Source organism: Lynx rufus, unplaced genomic scaffold, assembly GCF_022079265.1.
Source record: "Lynx rufus isolate CCGP_SWC_20201006 ecotype Redwood Valley unplaced genomic scaffold, mLynRuf1.p SCAF_2, whole genome shotgun sequence".
Lineage (NCBI taxonomy): Eukaryota > Metazoa > Chordata > Mammalia > Carnivora > Felidae > Lynx > Lynx rufus.
The window spans coordinates 13046756-13065371 of NW_025814834.1; the positions used below are offsets into that span (position 1 = coordinate 13046756).

The 18616-nt window shown below is 43.1% G+C and overlaps 1 protein-coding gene across 1 annotated transcript in view; it reads right to left on the reverse strand.

Annotated features, from left to right (window-relative positions):
* NYAP2 (neuronal tyrosine-phosphorylated phosphoinositide-3-kinase adaptor 2) overlaps positions 1-18616 on the reverse strand; it is a 250748-nt gene that overhangs the window by 139415 nt on the left and 92717 nt on the right. Inside the window, exon 2 of the mRNA XM_047082987.1 lies at positions 10202-10503. Coding sequence (XP_046938943.1) covers positions 10202-10503 — 302 coding nt within the window. The remainder of the gene's footprint in view (positions 1-10201; positions 10504-18616) is intronic.

Consider the following 18616-nt stretch of genomic DNA (forward strand, 5'->3'; position numbering starts at 1 on the left):
AAATAACAAAGGATAGGCACAAAAGGAAGCCATTGAGATGGGAACCAAGACTGGATTCAGTGGCATGGTGAAGGTAGAGACGGTTAATGAGTTATGCATCTGGAACAAATAAGAGTTGGCTCAGTGGAGCAGACACTTGCAGAAGGCCTTTGAGAAACCAACTGAACAAGGAGACATACAAGATGGTGGCTTGAAGAGGTCATAGGGTCAAGGTTGGAAGTGGGTTAGATTAGTAGTCAAGGTTAGATTAGTCTGAAATGAGCTAATCCCATTTCCACCATGCTTTGGAGGAAGCCCACCCACTACTGGACTAAAGATTCCTTCCCATTTTTGTTTTATCCATGAGATGGAGAATGTTGAGATAAATAACACACCATTTTCCTAAAATTATATATATATCTATACATATACGTAGATATGTATAGATATAGATATATATATACATATATATGTCTATACATATACATATGTACACAATTACTATAAATTTATAATTATTTTAATATTAAATTTAATATTAAACTTTAAATTTAGTTACATATATAATAGCTGTTTGGTAAAATATCAAATGCTGTATGTAATCAAATGGAAGGAAATGTTTCTATCGGAAACACTCTCCAAAAGACACTGACTGGGGTAACGAGCTGGGTTAATGTCCAGAGAAGATGCTTATGTAAGTGCAAGGAGACTCTGAAGTGATGGTACTCTCAGGCCTTAGGGGCCAGGCTGAAGTCTAAAGAAATACAGAAGTGAGAACATTGCAGAGCAGGGAGGAAATAAAAGAGGCAGATGTTATTTAAGGAAAGCAATGTATAAACCCCTTTCTTCCATTTGTCTGACAAAATCTTAGTAATTAGTAATTTAATAACTGACTACATTCCTCCTTAATGCTTTCGTATAATTGCAAAGAAGAGACAAATACCTACCCAAGCTCAAGACTAGACAAAAACAGAGACCATGGGGCAAGTTGCAATGTGGGTTATGTCTAGTGCTCTCTACTTCCTTGGTGGATGCATGATTTTGTACGTCCATGTACCCATAAATGGAAATTGATGAAACTGGTTTAATTCAGAAGTTGCATAACTTGGGAACACGCAGTCTCATCTTTATTTGTCATCAAAATGCTATTCAACAGGTAGGCAGAAGACAAGAAGGTAAATAGCTTAAATTAACACCACTAATCCCTACAGTCCTGAGGTTCTAGGGAAAACTACAGTCAAAAATGTTGGAGAGCACCACTGGCATATCAAGGATACTGTGTATTACCTGGCCTACCTCCATATGGTGTTTTAGGGGACAGTGACTCACGAGACAGTGACTCGCGAGACAGTGACTCGCGCTGGGTGAAACTAGCCCAGTGGGTCAACAAGAGAGTTCGCCAAGGAGGAAAATCAGCAGCAAAGATCAAATAGACTGACATTTATACACACCACAATTTTAAATATTTGCACCATTTTGGTGTCATTATTTTACTTGGATCATTATGTGCTAGAAGTCCTTTAGCATGGAGACTATGGGACTGAGGAGTGTATTTTATCATGCCTTTCAAGGAAGACTGAAGCCAAAAGAAATGAGATTTTTCCACTTTCAACTCAGCAAAACAACCCAGGCATTTTGCAGCAGGAGTGGCTTCCCTGATATGGGATAAAGGAAAGACAAAGAGAGAAATGAAGAGGGGAGTTATGTCTTATTTATTTACCAATTATTTAGATTATGTTATGATATTTGTACTATTCTGGTGAATTATTGTTTACTGCTCGCATTGCTAATTAATTTTCCACACACTGACTTCTGAAGTATTCAACCAGATGGCTGGATGGTTTCTAACAAGGCTATGTGTACATATTCTCTTTTGTATCTTTCTGAGTAGGCAACCAGAATTCTAGGCTGTTCCAAAGACCCCTTCCCTCTGTGACTTATATCCTACATAACTCTCTCTCCTTGAGTGCAAGCGGGAGTGTGAATACAATGGTTTTTTTTTGTTTTCTTTTCTTTTGTTTTTTAACTCCATTGATTAAGTTAACAGTATATGGGAAAAGGTGAAGGGATTTTCCATTGTAATTAAGGTTCCTAATCAGTGGATGCCATTCATCAAAAGGGAGATTATCCTAGATGAGCTATTCAAAAGAAGATCTAGGCCTTCCCTGAAGGGAAAGAATAAAAGTGAGAGAGTCTCCCTCTTCCTCCCTCTCTTCCCCCCCCCCACCCCACTCCCATCCTAGAAGAAGTAAGCGATTGTGTGTCCTTCAACCTGAAGAAAATCAATTCTGCCAACAACTACGTGACCATGGAAAGGACTCTGAGCCACAGATGAGACCCCAGCTCCCCAGCTGGCACCTGGATTGCAGACTTGGGAGACCCTGAGGAGACTCCTGACTCATACAAACCGTAAGAGAATAAAGGTATGTTGTTTTAAGTCAGTAAGTTTGTGTCAATTTGTTGCAAGTGAACACCCTCAAAATGAATGTCCTGATCACCACACTCAGGAACTTTGAGCTTATTGGTCTCTCAGGGAAAAATCCATCTGTGTCGACAACATGGACAAAAATCCTCTTATGAATCTGAGACACTGAGGTAATTGAGGCCAAATCCAGATTCTTAATAGAAGGATGTTGGGTGAGACCACTGGAGGCGAGGTAGCTCTTTGGAGCAAAGTCAACAAACCTGGCAAAGACTGAGAGAGAGAGAGATGCGTTACGTGATGATTGATTTGCAAACTGCTTCATTCATGGGCCTCGGGGCACGTTTGGAGAAAGATCACACACGCCGTGGATGTATAACCCTGTCTCCATCTGAGCAGCGCCTGGTTCGACAGATGGCTTTAACACTAGGAAACCTAGCAGCTTCTGATTCCGTCAACCTGGAAAGAGGAATCCAGGAATGTGGGACTCTGATGACAATCTCCCACATCGCATCCCATAAAACAAACAAGAATTCACACCAGAACACTCGCCAGTGCCGGAACTATGAAGATTTTGAGAGCTCGCTTTCCCCCTTTCATTGTGTTTTATTAGTGCCGGGCTACATGGGGTCTCGAGCGCTCGTTAGGCACACACTGTGAAGCACAAGTGCCACTTGTCATGTGGAAAAGGCCCTAAGCGGGCGAGCTGCAGCCATCAAAATGAGTGGTTCAAAGAAGCCACCCAAAAAGCCACTGCTGAGCCCTTTGAAAGAACAAAACCTGTGGGTGAGAAAGGAAGGACCCTCTCAGGAAAAGATCCAAGCAAATTCAGAAAAAGCTGAGCAGATACTCAAGAGCCCTACCTGGTATGTCAGTGTTTCCTGAGGTTCTGTCATCTCGTTTACTTTCAAGGTCTGGCCTGGGAAGTCTGGAAAGCCACTGGCACTGTCTGAGCCACCCTTCACTCCCTGAGAAAACAGCCCAGTGCTGAGAGGAAGGGCCACATCCTCCATTTTGCTAGGTTTTCTGCCTAGCAACTCGGTAAGATGGATTACTTACCACTGTGACAAGTGATCACAAACACAGTAGCTTAAGAATCAGTAGCCTCATCCTAGCTCACACAGTTCCTTAGCTCAGAAGTCTGGGCACAGCCAGAACCCGGGAGGCTGGGCTCCCTCCTCAGGGTCCCACAGGCTGAAATCAACATAGAAGCCCAACTGTATCCTTGTCTGGGGACGCTGGGGACAAATCCACTTCCAAGATCACTTTTGGTGTCGGCAGAATTCAGTCCCTTGCAGTGACAGAACCAAGGTCCTTGATTCCTTGCTGGCTTTTAGCTGGAGACTACCTTCAATTCTTAGAGGCCACTGATATCCCTTGCCACATGACCTCGTCTATCTTCAAGCCACCAATGGTATGTTAGTTCCAGGGAATACACAGGGTGAGTATGCCGGGGAGTGTGGACCCTTGGACACTCTCTTGGATACCATTCTGCCTACCCCCCAAATCACTATTGTTATTCCCATTTTACAGGTGAGGAAACCAAGGCTGAGAGAGAAGGTTAAATGCTGCCAGCACTGATGTGAAACCAATGCCTGTTTGCCTTCAAAGACCCTATTTCTTTAACATGGCAGGCTGAGTTGTAAAAGGAAGAGTCTTCAGATTTTTGTCAGAGTACCTTATAAACGTCTGAGGTCTATAACTGAGCAAAAACAAGTGTATGGCTGGCCCTGAGTGGTGCTCATTTATGTCCCTAAACCAGAATTCTGAAACCCGAAAGTTCTCCCAAGATAATAAGCACTCAACCTTCTCCTCCTCTCTCCTTAAATGCCCTCGGGTCGCTTTTGAAGCTTTCTCGGTGGAAAATCAGATTTGGGCACCTTTCCATTGTCAGCCTTGAACAAGGAAAGAACAGCAAATATTCTTTGTAGGAACAAGCACTTTATTAAAATGTGTTAAACTGCTCCTTTCGGAGCTAAACAACTAATTACATAGAGGAAGCCCCCATGGCCCTCATGCCGGATTTTCTGGTTTCTAGAAAGGAGTTTAAGTCAGTGCTTGCTCTGTGATGTGACAGCGGAAGGCTGAGTTGCCAAGCTGGGAACAAAATTGGTTACAAGGGGACATGAGGGAACAGACCACTTGTTCCATTCGCCTCTAGATCCCCACCCCAACAGGGAGGTGCTCGCAGTACTGGCTGAATAAATGGAAGCACGAAAACCAGCATCGTGAAATGTAACTTTCTTCATTTGGTAACTTGAAAAAGGAATTCGGTTTTTTTGTTTGTTTTGTTTTTAAGGCAGTGACTTTACAGTGAATTTAGCCTTTGGTGCTGGCTTGACGACACATGTCGAGTTTTTTGTTTTTGTTTTTGTTTTTTTAAGTTTTCTTTTTTTTTAAATTTATTTGAGAGAGAGAGACACACACACAGAGAGAGAGAATGAGCAGGGGAGGAGCAGAGAGAGAGGGAGACACAGAATCTGAAGCAGGTCAGACTCTGAGCTGTCAGCACAGGGCCCCATGCCGGGCTCCAACTCGCTAACCGGGAGATCCTGACCTGAGCTGAATGAAGTCAGGTGCTTAACCGACTGAGCCACCCAGGCACTCCCACATTTCAAGTTTTTAAGGACAGTCATGATTCAAGTATCTCTGCAGATACTCTAATTTTTGACTCACAGATATGACTCCACTAAACATCTCTATAAGAGGTAAAATCAGAAGCCAGGAAAACGACCCCAATTCCAAAAAAATATCTTCTCATTGTTTTGTAAAGGGACAATCACAAACGAGTATTATAAATTAAGAATGAAAAATAACCCAATAACCCAAAGGGTGCCTGGGTGGCTCAGCCGGTTGAGTGTCTGACTTTGGCTCAGGTCACAATCTCTGGGTCTGAGTGTGAGCCCTGCGGGCTCTGCGCTAACCGCTCAGAGCCCGGAGCCTGCTTCGGATGCTGTGTCTCCCTCTCTCTCTCTCTCTGCGCCTCCCCTGCTCAGACCCAGTGTCTCCCTCTCTCTCTCTTTCTCTCTCTCTCAAAAAATAAATAAACATTTCACAAAATGTTTTTTTTTTTACCGTTCTCAACATAAGAGAAAAAACCATAACTCTTTGTGATGTTAACTAGACTTATTGCGTGGGTCATTTTGCAATATACACAAATATTGAATCGTCGTGTTATACACCTGAAACTGCTATGTTACATGTCAATTATCCCTCAATTAAAAAAAAAAAAAGCATTCTTTGTTTTTTTAAAGGACTCCAACATGCAGAAGTATTTCAAGTTTAAAGAAACGTTTCCCCCATTATACTAAATATTATACTAATGTCATGATACCATGAAAAGATGATTACACCTGGATACCACTCCCCTGTTATTTGGGCTGTTGTATACAAAATGTTCAGCCCAACGTGTAGAGTGGGGGCAGGGAGGGGGCTTCCTTTTCTTCTCCTATTTGTCTTTAATACAGGTGTTGAACCAAACTCAAATTTTACGTTATTCAGGCCTATTGATAGTCAGTAAGTATGTCTTAAAACAGTATTAACTTCTAGCTGTGTAGCAATTTCTTCCTACGATGCACCATCATGGGCATTAGCCCAGTGGGTTGTCATAAGGCTGGGAGGGAGACAGTCACCATCGATGTTCAGCTCTTTTTTTTTTTAATTTTTTTTTAATGTTTATTTATTTTTGAGACAGGGAGAGACAGCATGAATGGGGGAGGGTCAGAGAGAGGGAGACACAGAATCTGAAACAGGCTCCAGGCTCTGAGCTGTCAGCACAGAGCCCGACGCGGGGCTCGAACTCACAGACCGTGAGATCATGACCTGAGCCGAAGTCGGATGCCTAACCGACTGAGCCACCCAGGTGCCCCAATGTTCAGTTCTTTATACTCATTTTAAAGGTAACAAAACAGGTTCATTGGATCACTTGCCCAAAGTCAATGTTTGCCTGTTGGTCCTAGGTAGAGTCTCTGCCTGCCCCACGTAGTATCTCAAATTATGACGCTATGGAGGAACTGGACGAATGTGTACCTGAGTAGCAGGGGGCAAAGAATGTGAGCTTATACATGCTTTTTCTGGATCATACATGAGACACAGCTGGTAGGGCCTCTCCTCCTTTCCAATTAACTCCCTTAATGTAATGTAATCTATCCCTAAAACCAAGTAGATACCGCACCGAAGCAATAAAAAAAAAAAAAAAAAGCAATTAAAATATTTATCGCATACTTGTGGCCAGTATTTCTTCTCCACTGCGTATCTTTTTAAAGGTGTTACTATCGTAGAAGACCCTAACATACAGTCACCAATATTTATTCTCAGCGTGATAGAATTACAAGTTTAAAAAAATTAAATTGTACTTTCTCGGTACGTAATTTTTGTGTGTGCTCATCGTTAAGCTATTTTTTCCCACTCTGAAAAGCTGTTTCGCCACAAAGTCCACTTCTTTTTTACGTTTATCCACAGGGAAGTCATAATCCCCTACTTAAATAGAAGCCGGTTACCATGGAAATCATTCTAATGCCACTGAATCAATATTTTGATTTTGCTGACATTTAATGTAAAAAGAAAAGACAGACGAAGATTCACAGAAGTCACTTTTCATCTTCGTTGTAATTGTGATAGCTAGAAAAATTTGTAAAGAAAACATATGCTCTATAATGAGCTCCAGTTAACTCCCGGTTATAAAGAACTGAGAATTCATAAAAGAACAATCTACATATTTATATGATTTTGGCTTTGTGTGTACACATACTCATGCGTGCTTTCGGACCCGAGATTTTTTTTTTCCCCATCTCTGAACGGAGCCCTGATTCTCTCTTGTTAATGAAGTCAAACTTGCGAGGGGAGATTCGAATGCATCCAGTTTTGCGATTGCCTTTTATGAAGTGTTCTGAAGAGGTGAAATTGGCATTGAGAATCACTCTTCTGGAGAAGCTGACCTTTCCTGCCCTGGACCCTAGTAACCCATCTGGTCCACTGAGCCTCCACAAAGAAGTGCTACAGCTGAAGATTCCTCAATCCGCCCTTATTACTCCTTTTGAGGAGAGGTGTGGAACTTGGACCTCCAGTTTAAGAAGCTCATGCCGATCAATGCTCATCAAGTCTGGATGCCGATCAAGTCTCATGCTAGATGTAGTTTTCCACATCTAACTTAAATCTTCGTGCTGCTGTAACTTAGCTACTCTCTCCTCTTCTACTCTCAGAAAAACACATAATACAGCAACTCTCTTCTGTTTGATACGTAGCTATTTGAAACCCTAGATCTTTAGATGGTGAGGGGATCTGAAAGAGTTAAGAGCGGCTCTACCTCAGGAATTAGGTACCTAAAGCATCTTAAAGGACTGGCAATCGGTTGTACTTTTAAGACAACTGAATCACCACCACTCAAATGTTTCTTCTGTGGGACAACCATCATGTATTTTTACATGCGTTCACTCTCAAGACCCAAGGTCACCCTCTCCTGAGCTGGGGGGGTGGGGGTGGCTATGCTGAGGCATGCATTTCACACTGCTTCCAGGGATGTTACCAGCAACATTTCACGGCTTGATCACGCCCTCCTGACTGACTACTTTCTTCCTCTGTTTCATCTTTCCCCTCCCCTTCAGGGGGTTCTTTTTCTATTCCCTTTGATTCCTCAATATTTCTAGATGAGCCTCAACACTCAGATATCGCCGCTCTAAATCAGTAAACTACTTTTATAAACAATCTAGCATCGTTGACTACGTAGCGTTTTGGCATGAGAGGTGGGAGACGGGTGAGTTATGGAAATAAGATCACGGAAAATAAAGAGAAATGAAAGACACTGCGTATCAACATCGGAGAAAACCTAAGCACAAGATTTAAAACTTACCAAAGCAGATCTCCAGGGCCCTTCAGCGTGTTAATTAACAAGTAAATGAAACACCTGACTAGTTTCTATAAGCATCAGTGTGTTACAAGCTGAAGGACATACCAATGCCCTTGGATCAGGAGAAAAAGGGGTCTGCTTTCTAATCTCCTCTTAAGGCAGCAGAGGAACAAGGAGGAGAGTTGCACGAACAGACCCACACCAGCGCGTGCAGTCACATGTCAGTGGCATTCATTACAGCAAAACAAGCTGGACCGGCCTAAGCATTTCTCAAGGGGAATGATTAAATAAAGTACCGTGATGTACACCTCTCTTCTTCGAAATGGTGTTTCTTAAACTGAACGCCATGGAAAATAGTCACAGGAGAATAAGCGAACAATCAAGCACAAAACCGTACGCATCATGATTTCAACTTCGTAAATCTGCATTCACGTACATGTCATTCACTCAGGTTCTCTCAAACACATGCACATAGTCATGCTTTTGCACATACGTGTAGTAGGAAACACCGAGCCCAAAGGCGGATTTTCCTTGTAGAGTGCGTGGATGAGCTCCACCTCTGGGCATTGATTTGCACTCTTCAGTATGCACTGAAGCTTTTGTTTTTGGCCAAATCGGCACTTGGACACCAATGGGAGGGAAAGGAGAAGAGGGGGACGGCGGGGGTGTGACATGCCTCACGGACGCCCCATCTCGTGGGCTAAACTTGAGCGTCTGTGGAAGGAGGTAGACCAGAAGGTGAGGGAACGTTCGTGAAGGACTGGGGAGCCCATGTGACAAAAGATACCTTCCCAGTTGAGGAGAGGGCCACCCGGCTTCCACCAGCAGCTGCAAACCACTGCAGAACTTGGTACCCTGGGGGCCGGGGAAGCATGCTGTGGAGAATGTCAAGGACAAACCAGGTGAGAGAAACAGTAAGGGCCCCGGCAGAGCCATGCTCTCAAGCTGGTCATGGGTGGCCCTGGGAAGCCTTTTCCACAACTACGCACAACACTCTGGATGGGCTTGTATCCACGCGCACTGGAGACTGCTCTGCCTCCAGCCGACTCTCACGAAAAACTCAGGAAGGCGGAAACTTACTAAAGATCTGGTGAGATCTACGGTTAACATGACCTAATTCATACTCACAGACCAGCAAGGAGGCGGAGGGAGATTTGTGCATTTCACAGCTGAGGAAAAACAGAGGCTCAGGTAGACTTTAGAGGTACAGATCGAAGCAGACACTGAAATATATACACAGCATGTGTGTATGTGTGTTTCCTACAAACACATGTCGCGCATAAATTCATATTCACTGGAAGGCAGTACGTCAAAATGTACAAAATCATTATTTCTTCTTCTTCTTTGTCTTAAGTTATTTGAGCGCGAGAGAGAGGGCGCTCAAGCGGGGAAGGGAAGCAGAGGAAGAGAGAGACTCTTGAGCAGGCCCCATGCGGGCTGCGTCCTGGGATCGGGACCTGAGCCAAAATCAAGAGGCAGGAGCTCAACAGACTGAGCCACCCCAGCGCCTCCAAAATCATTATTTCTAAGAAGGGGAACAATTTGCCCTCTGTGTATTTTTCTGCCTTACATTGTTCCCCTAATAATCACATCATACTTCTGTAATTATACGAGGAATACTAATCAAAGCAAGAACATACAAACTTTAGGTATCTTCCAGGCAAAACAAGTTCCTAATGATGCGAGGCTTTAGGGGACGACAACACACACACACACACACACATCGCCTTCCCTTTCGGATAACATAAATACATCTTGCCGGGTGTCACTTGTCAACACCTTACTAAGTGGCCTCCTGGTCTCCATGCCTCCTTTCTGGGACTTCAGGGACACGGGAGCAGGACTGGGAGACCCGGGGTGGGGGCGATGGGGGGGGAATGGGCAGGCACATGCTCGTCTGCATGCTGCCCGGACGCGTCCTGGCCTGTCCCCAGGGGAGTGGGCCCAGGTGTTACCTTCGGGCCGCTCGGCGGCCTTGCCGCTCTTGCCGGGCGCCGTGCTGTTGACCGTCTCGGACGACGTGCTCAGCTTGGTGCTGGGGTCCCGCTTGGGCTTGGGGGGCGGCTGCCTGCGGGAGCCACAGCTGCTGTCGTCCTCGGTGCCCCCGACCGAGTGCAGGGACTGGGACCTCACGGAAAAGCCGCTGGAGCAGGGATGGGGAAGTCTGTCCTGAGGAGCGGGCATCGTCATGAATCCCATGCGGAAATGTTTGCCCGCGTAAGTGCCTTCGTGGCCCCGCCCCACTTCGCCACCTATGCTGTAAAAGAAAGCAGAGCCAAATCCGTGAAGGTGAAGGGAGCCGGGAGGGCAAGGTCACGGACGCGCGCGTGTCTATCGAGCGGCCGAGAGCACATTGAAACGCTAGACTGCGGAAGACACGTGTCCATTGGCACAAACGTCACACTCTGGCCTGAAGTGTGACGGGAAAGCAGGTATAACGTGTTTATAACCAGAAACCCTGACACTTATTGCGAGCCATCCTAGCACCCCGGCCTCCTGATGGTCTCAAAATAGTATTCTAGAGGAAAAGAAAATGCCGCATAGTGCATTTAAGGGGCAATTGTTTTTCTTGAAGGAAATCTTGGTGGTGGATGAAAAAGCCAACAACAAGTCCCTGACAGTGACTCACAAGACTGTCTTTTGACACATGACTGAGGTCAGATGGACAGCACCCGAGATCTCTGCTTCACCAAAATCATCTCTACTTTGACCTGATTGGCATCGTGGGGAAAACAAAGCAAACAGCAACAAAAGGGGTACCATTACCAAATATGGGATGGAGAGAGAGAGAGAGAGAGAGGAAGGAGAAAGGGAGACGGGAAGGGAACAGGAGGTGAAGGAAGGAAGGAAGGAAAAGAGGGAGGGAGGCAGGGTTGGAGAAAAGAATTGCCAACCTCTGTTCGTTCTCCAGAAACCTTCAGTTGTACTAGAAACTTAGTTCTACTGATAAGCTTGCCTCACAGAATAAAATAGGGTAATGATAATTAAAGAGATGCAGTTACAATATCATGTGATATTGGGATACTTCTAAATACCTCACTAAGAGACAAAGTTTTTAAGTGTTTATTTTTTTTAATTTTTTAAATCTTTATTTATTATTGAGAGACAGAGAGAGACAGAGCATGAGCGGGGGAGGGGCAGAGAAAGAGGGGGACACAGCATCCAAAGCAGGCTCCAGGCTCTGAGCTGTCAGCACAGAGCCCGATGCGGGGCTCAAACCCACGAACTGCGAGATCATGACCTGAGCCGAAGTCGGACGCTTCACTGACTGAGCCACCCAGGCACCCCATGTTTATTTATTTATTTTTGAGACAGAGAGCATGAGCAGGGGAGGGGCAGAAGGAAGGGGAGAGAGAGAATCCCACGCAGACTCCCTGCTGTCAGCACAGAGCCTGGTCCAGGGCTTGATGTCACGAACCATGAGTTCATGACCTGAGCTGAAATCATGACCTGAGCCGAAATCAAGAGGCAGAGGCTTAACCAACTGAGCCACTCAGGCACCCCAGAATATGTAAAATTCTTAAATGTAAGGTTCTTAAGTTTCATGTAGGAAAGTTTGAACAGATGTTTTAAAATAGAAGAAATCTCAGTTTTGAAACTCAATGGATCATATAGGAAATGACCCTGGGGCCTTTTTCTATGTTGTTAATGGTGACTCTTTTCTGAAGAAAAAGGACATGTCAATGAGAATTTTTAAAAGAGATTTTTCTAGAGTTTTCCCCATTTATGTTCATTCATCAATAGAAGAAACATTGTTAGAAACATCCCACTGGTTTTCTTTGATATGAATGATAAAAATGTATCTTTCACTATATGAATTTTGGGAGACTGTTTAGTCTACCTTTCCAGACATGTTTATTTAAACTTTTTTTTAATCTTAATTTTGGCTGGCTTGCCTTTATAACAATGAAGTTCAAGGTAAGGTTTCGTAATTCTCTGTGCCATATCTTTTATAGCATTATAACGTTTGTCATAAATTTGACATTCCAGCAGGAACAATAAGGAAAGTTTTTTTTTTCTTTCCCTCTTCAGTTGAGGACTTAGGACAATTAGGTGACCACAGTGGATAGAGCCAGAAAGCATTCAACAAGAACATGAGACTCTGATTCTGGCATTAATTCCATCGACAACTTGTCCCTCAGTCAAAAGTATTTTTTTACATTTATTACTTTTTTTCTGAATATTTTGAGTTGACATTCAGACACTGCATATCCCATCTTTGCAAAACAAAATAAAGATACCTGGAAACTCAGGGCACTAACCAGAGCAGAGATATCCAGAAACATGAATGAAAGCAAAGGCTTGCCTGGGTGGAGCTTTTCACATCACAGTAGTAAGCATCCTAAGCCTGTGCATTGTTTCTAAGCATTTTACTTTCTGTGCTTTCTTCAAGCACATCAATCAAAAAATAAATAAATAAATAAACGAAGCTTACTCAAATGGCATGGTTTATGAAAAATCATTAAGAATTTAAGACAGACTAAGAGTGGTGGAGGTGGGGGGATGGGTGTGATGGAATAGGAAGGTATATCTTTGATTTGTGATGACGGTGGCCCTCATTTTTGTCACAGGTGTTTGATTTCATGTAACTTTGCCTTCAATCATTTTCCTTATTTCTGTTGTCATATCACTGAACAAAGAGTGCTTTAAGGATTTATTTAGACAGTCATCTCATTCCAAGTAACATAGTCACGTGAGGGGATTTATGCATGTGTTAATGCGAGTAGGCATTTATGAGAGAGTTACTAGGAATAATTGTATCAGCAATTTCTCTGTTACTTTTGACCTAAATCGAGCCTGCGCCTTTTTCCAGACAGATAATTAGCTCTACTGTTTCATTTCAAAATTACATTTTTTTTTTCAGCAGAAAACAATTTCCTTTAACTCTGAATGCTTCTGTTCATCTATGTCCATGTATGGACACACACACACACACACACACACACACACACACACACACTTCTTTCAAAGAGAAATTCAATGCATACTTCAAACAATAGTAGGTCTGAGTTGCTGGTTTAATTTGACTAGGCTGCGAATGAAGGATAAAGGAATGGCACTAAAATAATCTGGATACAAAGGCCATTGTCCACCGCAAGGTTAAGGGTAAGAAATAAAGGTTATGGTATATCTAAGTTCAAGAGACCAATAAAGATGATTAGCTTACAGCAAATTGAAAAGTTTGGACCATAGCATACAACTAATTCCTGAATTTATTGAAACATGCGGACGTTTAAAAATATGCAGATTCTAGAACCCATACTAAATAAAGACAACTACTGAATCACATCTTTTGAGTCACAACCTCTGTACGTGCAGCCAATGTGTCGTGTGTTTTTAAAGACTATATCCAGATGCTTCTGATGTAGCCAATCCAGACCTCTCAGAAACATGAAGAACAACAGTTAGAGGCGTTAATGAGTAGACATCTGTTAGTTAGAAACAGCCAGGGAGACACAAAAATCAGAAAGTGGGACAAAGGAAACTTGCCAGAGACCAGCACAGTATCACAGATAAAAAAAAAATGTACAATTTATTAGTCATATCTTGTTAGGTTATCCTGCAGTAACTAATAACCTCTGATTCTTAGTGGTTTACAACAAAAAAGGTTAGTTTCTTGCATGCATTAATTGGGTTGGTTGTGTATGAGCTGTGTAGAACTCTTCTCTATGGATCTTCTCCATTCTAAGATCTAGCCCCTACTGGGATATGTTCTTGTGGCAGAGAGAAAAGGCCTCACTGAACCACGTGGTGTCTCTTAAAGCTTCTGCTCAGACATGACATCAAATTTTTCATTCACATTCCATTGGCTAAAACCAGTCTCATGACCAAGCTTGATGTCAAAGGGGTGGGGATAGATTCTCCCTCAATAGGAAAACACTGCAAGTTACATAACAATATGTGGGGATACATAATCGTCTGAAGGTAGGAGACCAAATACTGGTACAGCTGCTGTAGTATAGGCCACTGAGATCTCCCTTAAAGAGAGAACTTGCCATGAGAAATGAAGTCATCCAACAACCAATGGCCCAGTGGTTATTATGGGGAATTTGTATTTTCTGTTCCTGTGATTCTGGGCTCTACAGGGTTAGAGATTCTGTTCTCCAAAGGAGGCACACTCTTTCTGGAAGACACAGGAAGGGTTCCATTGAGCAAAAAGCCATAACTCTTCCTGGGTAATTTGAACTCCCTTTGTAGTAGCCAGTAGGCCAGAAGACACGTCTCCATTGTGGAACAGGTCTTACACCTGGATCGGCAGGAGGTGGCAGGTCTGCTGCCACATTATGGGGCAGAACAAAAAATGTGTGGAACCCCTTTTGGTATTCCCTTGCCCAATCATGATTTTGAAATGCAGTCCCATGCAGCAACCCTGGCCCAAGAAGGGTTTGGTTACCAGGGGTTCAGATGTCTCATGGGATGGACTAGGCTCACCAAGTAAGCCATTGAGCCCAGGAGAGGTGTTAGGTGAGGGTGACAATGAGGTGAATTCAGAATAAATGGTGGAGGGAACAGAAAATGAGTATCACTTGCAGCCCCCGTATGAACTGCAATGGAGAGGGCTATAGTTTATTGCTCTAACTGTTCCTTTGTAAGTTTCCCCTCAGGAGAAGGAAGAGTCCTAAGGAAGAAGTCCTAAGAAGTCCTAAGGAAGCCATGAAACAGCTGTTTTACAAACCTGTAGGAGAACTTTTGCTGAGGGCAAAGGGTGAATGTGGCTTAGATCTTCCTCTAGAAAAACTTCTCCAAGGACAGCAGCTGTTGGCCACCAGCTTTATACAAGGTCATCAAATCTGGGGCAGTATTTTAGTCAAGGTCACTCTGTCCCTGGAAAGCTCCTGGCCAAGAGCTGAGCATGATGTGATTTGGGGCCTGGCTGTTTCTACCCCATGTGGGAGTCCTCTCTGGGTGGTCTTGGGGTCTGAGCTCCCCTATTGGCTGGCTCTAGAATTTCCCATAGCTACACTGTGGTGGGAGGTTTTTCCCCTCCCACTCCTCCTCCTTTAGCAGATGTCATACTGCACTGTGACCCAGAGGCCAGCCCTGCCTATTCCTGCTCCCTTCCCATCATCCCAGGCATCTTTCTCAATACATCTCTCACACTTCTAGCCCCATCTAGCTTGGTGCCTGCTTTGGAGAGGGCATTAACTGACTTATGTGGGAATACTCATGCAACCAATGAAATTCAGAAACCAGAGAAGAGGGAAGGGAAAGCCTAAAAATGAATGTGAGACCCCAGAAATAATAAATGCTTGTGAAAATAGGGCAATCTCTTGCTTCATTTAAATGGTGGTTGGGGAGGTAGGACCATCTCCACTGTAGGAATACTTGGCTGGAAGTGAAAGTAATGTGAGCTAAAGAAAGCAGAGTCTTCTTGCAATAAGACTGTAACACTCAAGATAGATGAAGCCTGACACATCTCATGTTACAAAAATAAAAATAAGTTTCATAATCCTGAATTTAAACAAGTATGCTTTTTCTTACACAATGAAGACAATGCTGCAAGATCTAGTTGTAGGTTACTTTTTTTCCAATAGAAAACAAAGCGAAGCAAAAGTATTGCTTGAATCAAGGGAGGTCATTTTCCCGGAAGTAATTGATAAAATATTTACAAACTTTTCCCCCAACCAAGTTATTGGCTAATGCATAGGCCTGGACATGTGTGCTCTGGAGTCACTGAGTTGTGGGCTCCCTCCCCAGTGCCATCATTTACAAACCAAACAATAGTAGCTATTGATCCCTAACCCCGTTTTCCTATCTGTTAAATAATAATCCTGTCCTCACGGATCGTTACCAAGTTTACCTGAGATACTGTACATGAAGCTCTTAGGCCAGAGTCTGACTTAAAATATGCACTTAATTATTTTGGCTTTAGAAGTCTTACTTTTAAATCCTGTCCTCCTGAATTTTGTTTGTAGAATCATCATGCACCTGGTAAGACTGTTTTTAAAGAATACTATAAGGCACCATGTAGCTTCAAGAAACTGCACGCAAAGTCAAAGCAAAATCTTGCATTCAACTCAAGGTATCAGGATAATCTAGACAAATATAGTCCTCATGTTCTCTTAACTTCCTTCAATAGTTGCTTCTGTTTTTCAAAGCACCTGTTGGTTGCGACAGACAAACAAAGGTACAAAACAAGAACTTCAAAACTGCTTTGACAATGCTATTCAACAGAGATTGTTACTTGTCTTGCTGTCTTCTTGAAAATCCATCAGCATTAATGTTTTGTGTCTCCTTCTGAGAACTGTCACCTTTCAGAGATGAAAACACAACCCTAGAAAAGGGTGAGCTAGCAAGGTGAGATGTCAGCTCTCAAAGTGACAGAGGTATTTGCTTCTCTGTGTGATGTTGAAGCCAACATGCCAATATTTCATAGCAGAGCCTTCCTTGAGAACCAATGGAGAAAAACAGTATCGCATTCCATCCTTCCATCCGTCTATGTCCTCTTTCAAGCAAACTGAAGGATCACCCAAGAGTTTGTTGCTTGGATTTTTTTTTTCCTGGAACCATTATGTGGAGTTGAGCTCAAAAATTCATCTTTGACACAGATGCATCATCTGGTATTTCTCTACCTTCACAAACTTCTGAACCACCTGGAATTTTTTATGTTTATCTGGTACCAGAAAAGGGGCACATTCAGCCATGAAGGAAATGGGGGGAAACCTGAAAGGAGAATGAAGGCCACTGCTGCAAAGGAGATAATAAAATTTGCCAGTGGGCAAGTTGACTGCCATCATCTGCTAATTACTCAAATCCTTCATGTCAGGCATTGTAGAAGAAAATTAATATTTGGACTTCATTCATTAATATTATGACTTTAAAAGTTTGCATTTGATGTCGTTTCCCTTTTGCCTTCTCTTCAGATACACAAGGCTAAATGCCAATAACCCTGTGCTGCTCGCCCTACCAAAGGGACTCCTGCCTCAGAACGTGATCCTTTTCCCCTTCAACATTGGCCTCTTCTGAGTATCACTTCCAGCTAATCTATGTGCAAGAAAAGTTGGCCATAAAATAGACCAAGAGGTTAGTGTGTTACACCTTTTTCTATTTTGACAGGTAATATGCCTCAACCAAATGTCAGACTTTGAAAGGCATCATTAATTATATTTGCCTCCATTTTTGGCAGATGGAACTCATCTCAACCCCCTTGGGCCTTTAGGACTACAAGGGACTGTATGCATTCACTCACCCTGAGCTTCGTGAGGGCAGGTATCCTGTCTTCTTGCTCCTTGCTGTAGTCACTAGCACATCGTAAGTGCTCAAACACGTGTTTTATGAAGGAACAATGAACCAAGGAAGTAAGTCCTCTGTGAGGATAGTCAGATCGAGGGCTTAGTTCGGGAGCTTGGTAGAGTTTTGTCATCTGTGCTTTCCAGGGAACCATTCTCCCTACTCCTGACGATGGAAATTCCTGGGTGGGGACCAGTCCTCTTTACTCAGACTGAGCCAATCCACCACCAGATCCCTGTGGCCATGAAGATTGTTGTAGGGACTGACAAATGCCTCAGGTAGGTCCAACCAGAGGAAATCCTGGGCTCTGTGTGCAAGCTCAGACGCCCCTCATCCCTCTTGCCACCATGAAGGGAGATTAGTTGGACCAGGTCCGTGGCATTGTAGAAGACCTGGATCTGGTTATGCCTGCGGCTAGGTCAACCCTAAAACCCTTCAGTTATACGGTCCACTAAATTCCATTGTGTCAAAGGCAATAATAGTTGGATTTGCTGACACATGCTTTGGAAAAAGTCCAAAGTGAACCAGTTACTAAATAAATGCTATTGACTAACTTATGTCAGAAAATGCAGTCGATGCCATCGGGAGCAGGAAATGAATGTATTGTACTTATTTCTTGCTTGTAAATATTCTTCCTACTTAACACTACAAGTGGGAGTAATAAACTATCTTGTATGTTTGTCCCATATGTATATATATTTTTTTTCAATCACGCAGTATACTTTGATGCGGAAACTTGGCTCCAGTAAAATTAAACTGTGTTCATATTTTCTTTCAAATTGTTCACTCACCATCGCCCTTAATGTCTTCTCTGAGTCTCAGTTGCTCATTCGAAGCTGTAAGCTATGCATTTCTTGCCTTAAGCTCTAACATTTATTCTCAGCACTTCATGTCCTCAGTGATACCTAATTTCTACTTTTGTGCCCCTAATATCTTAACTCTCTTAGATTTTTTTTTCAGACATTAACTTCTTGTGTCTGGCTATTTATTGACACTTCTTGGATCTTAAGGCCAAGTGTTAAAAATGGAATCTTTACACACTTGTTTTGTCAACTGCTGTGGTGAATGGTTACGGAAAAGCAAAACAAAACAGAATAAAACAGAAAAGAAAAGAAAACAAAAAAAAAAAAACTGCCCCA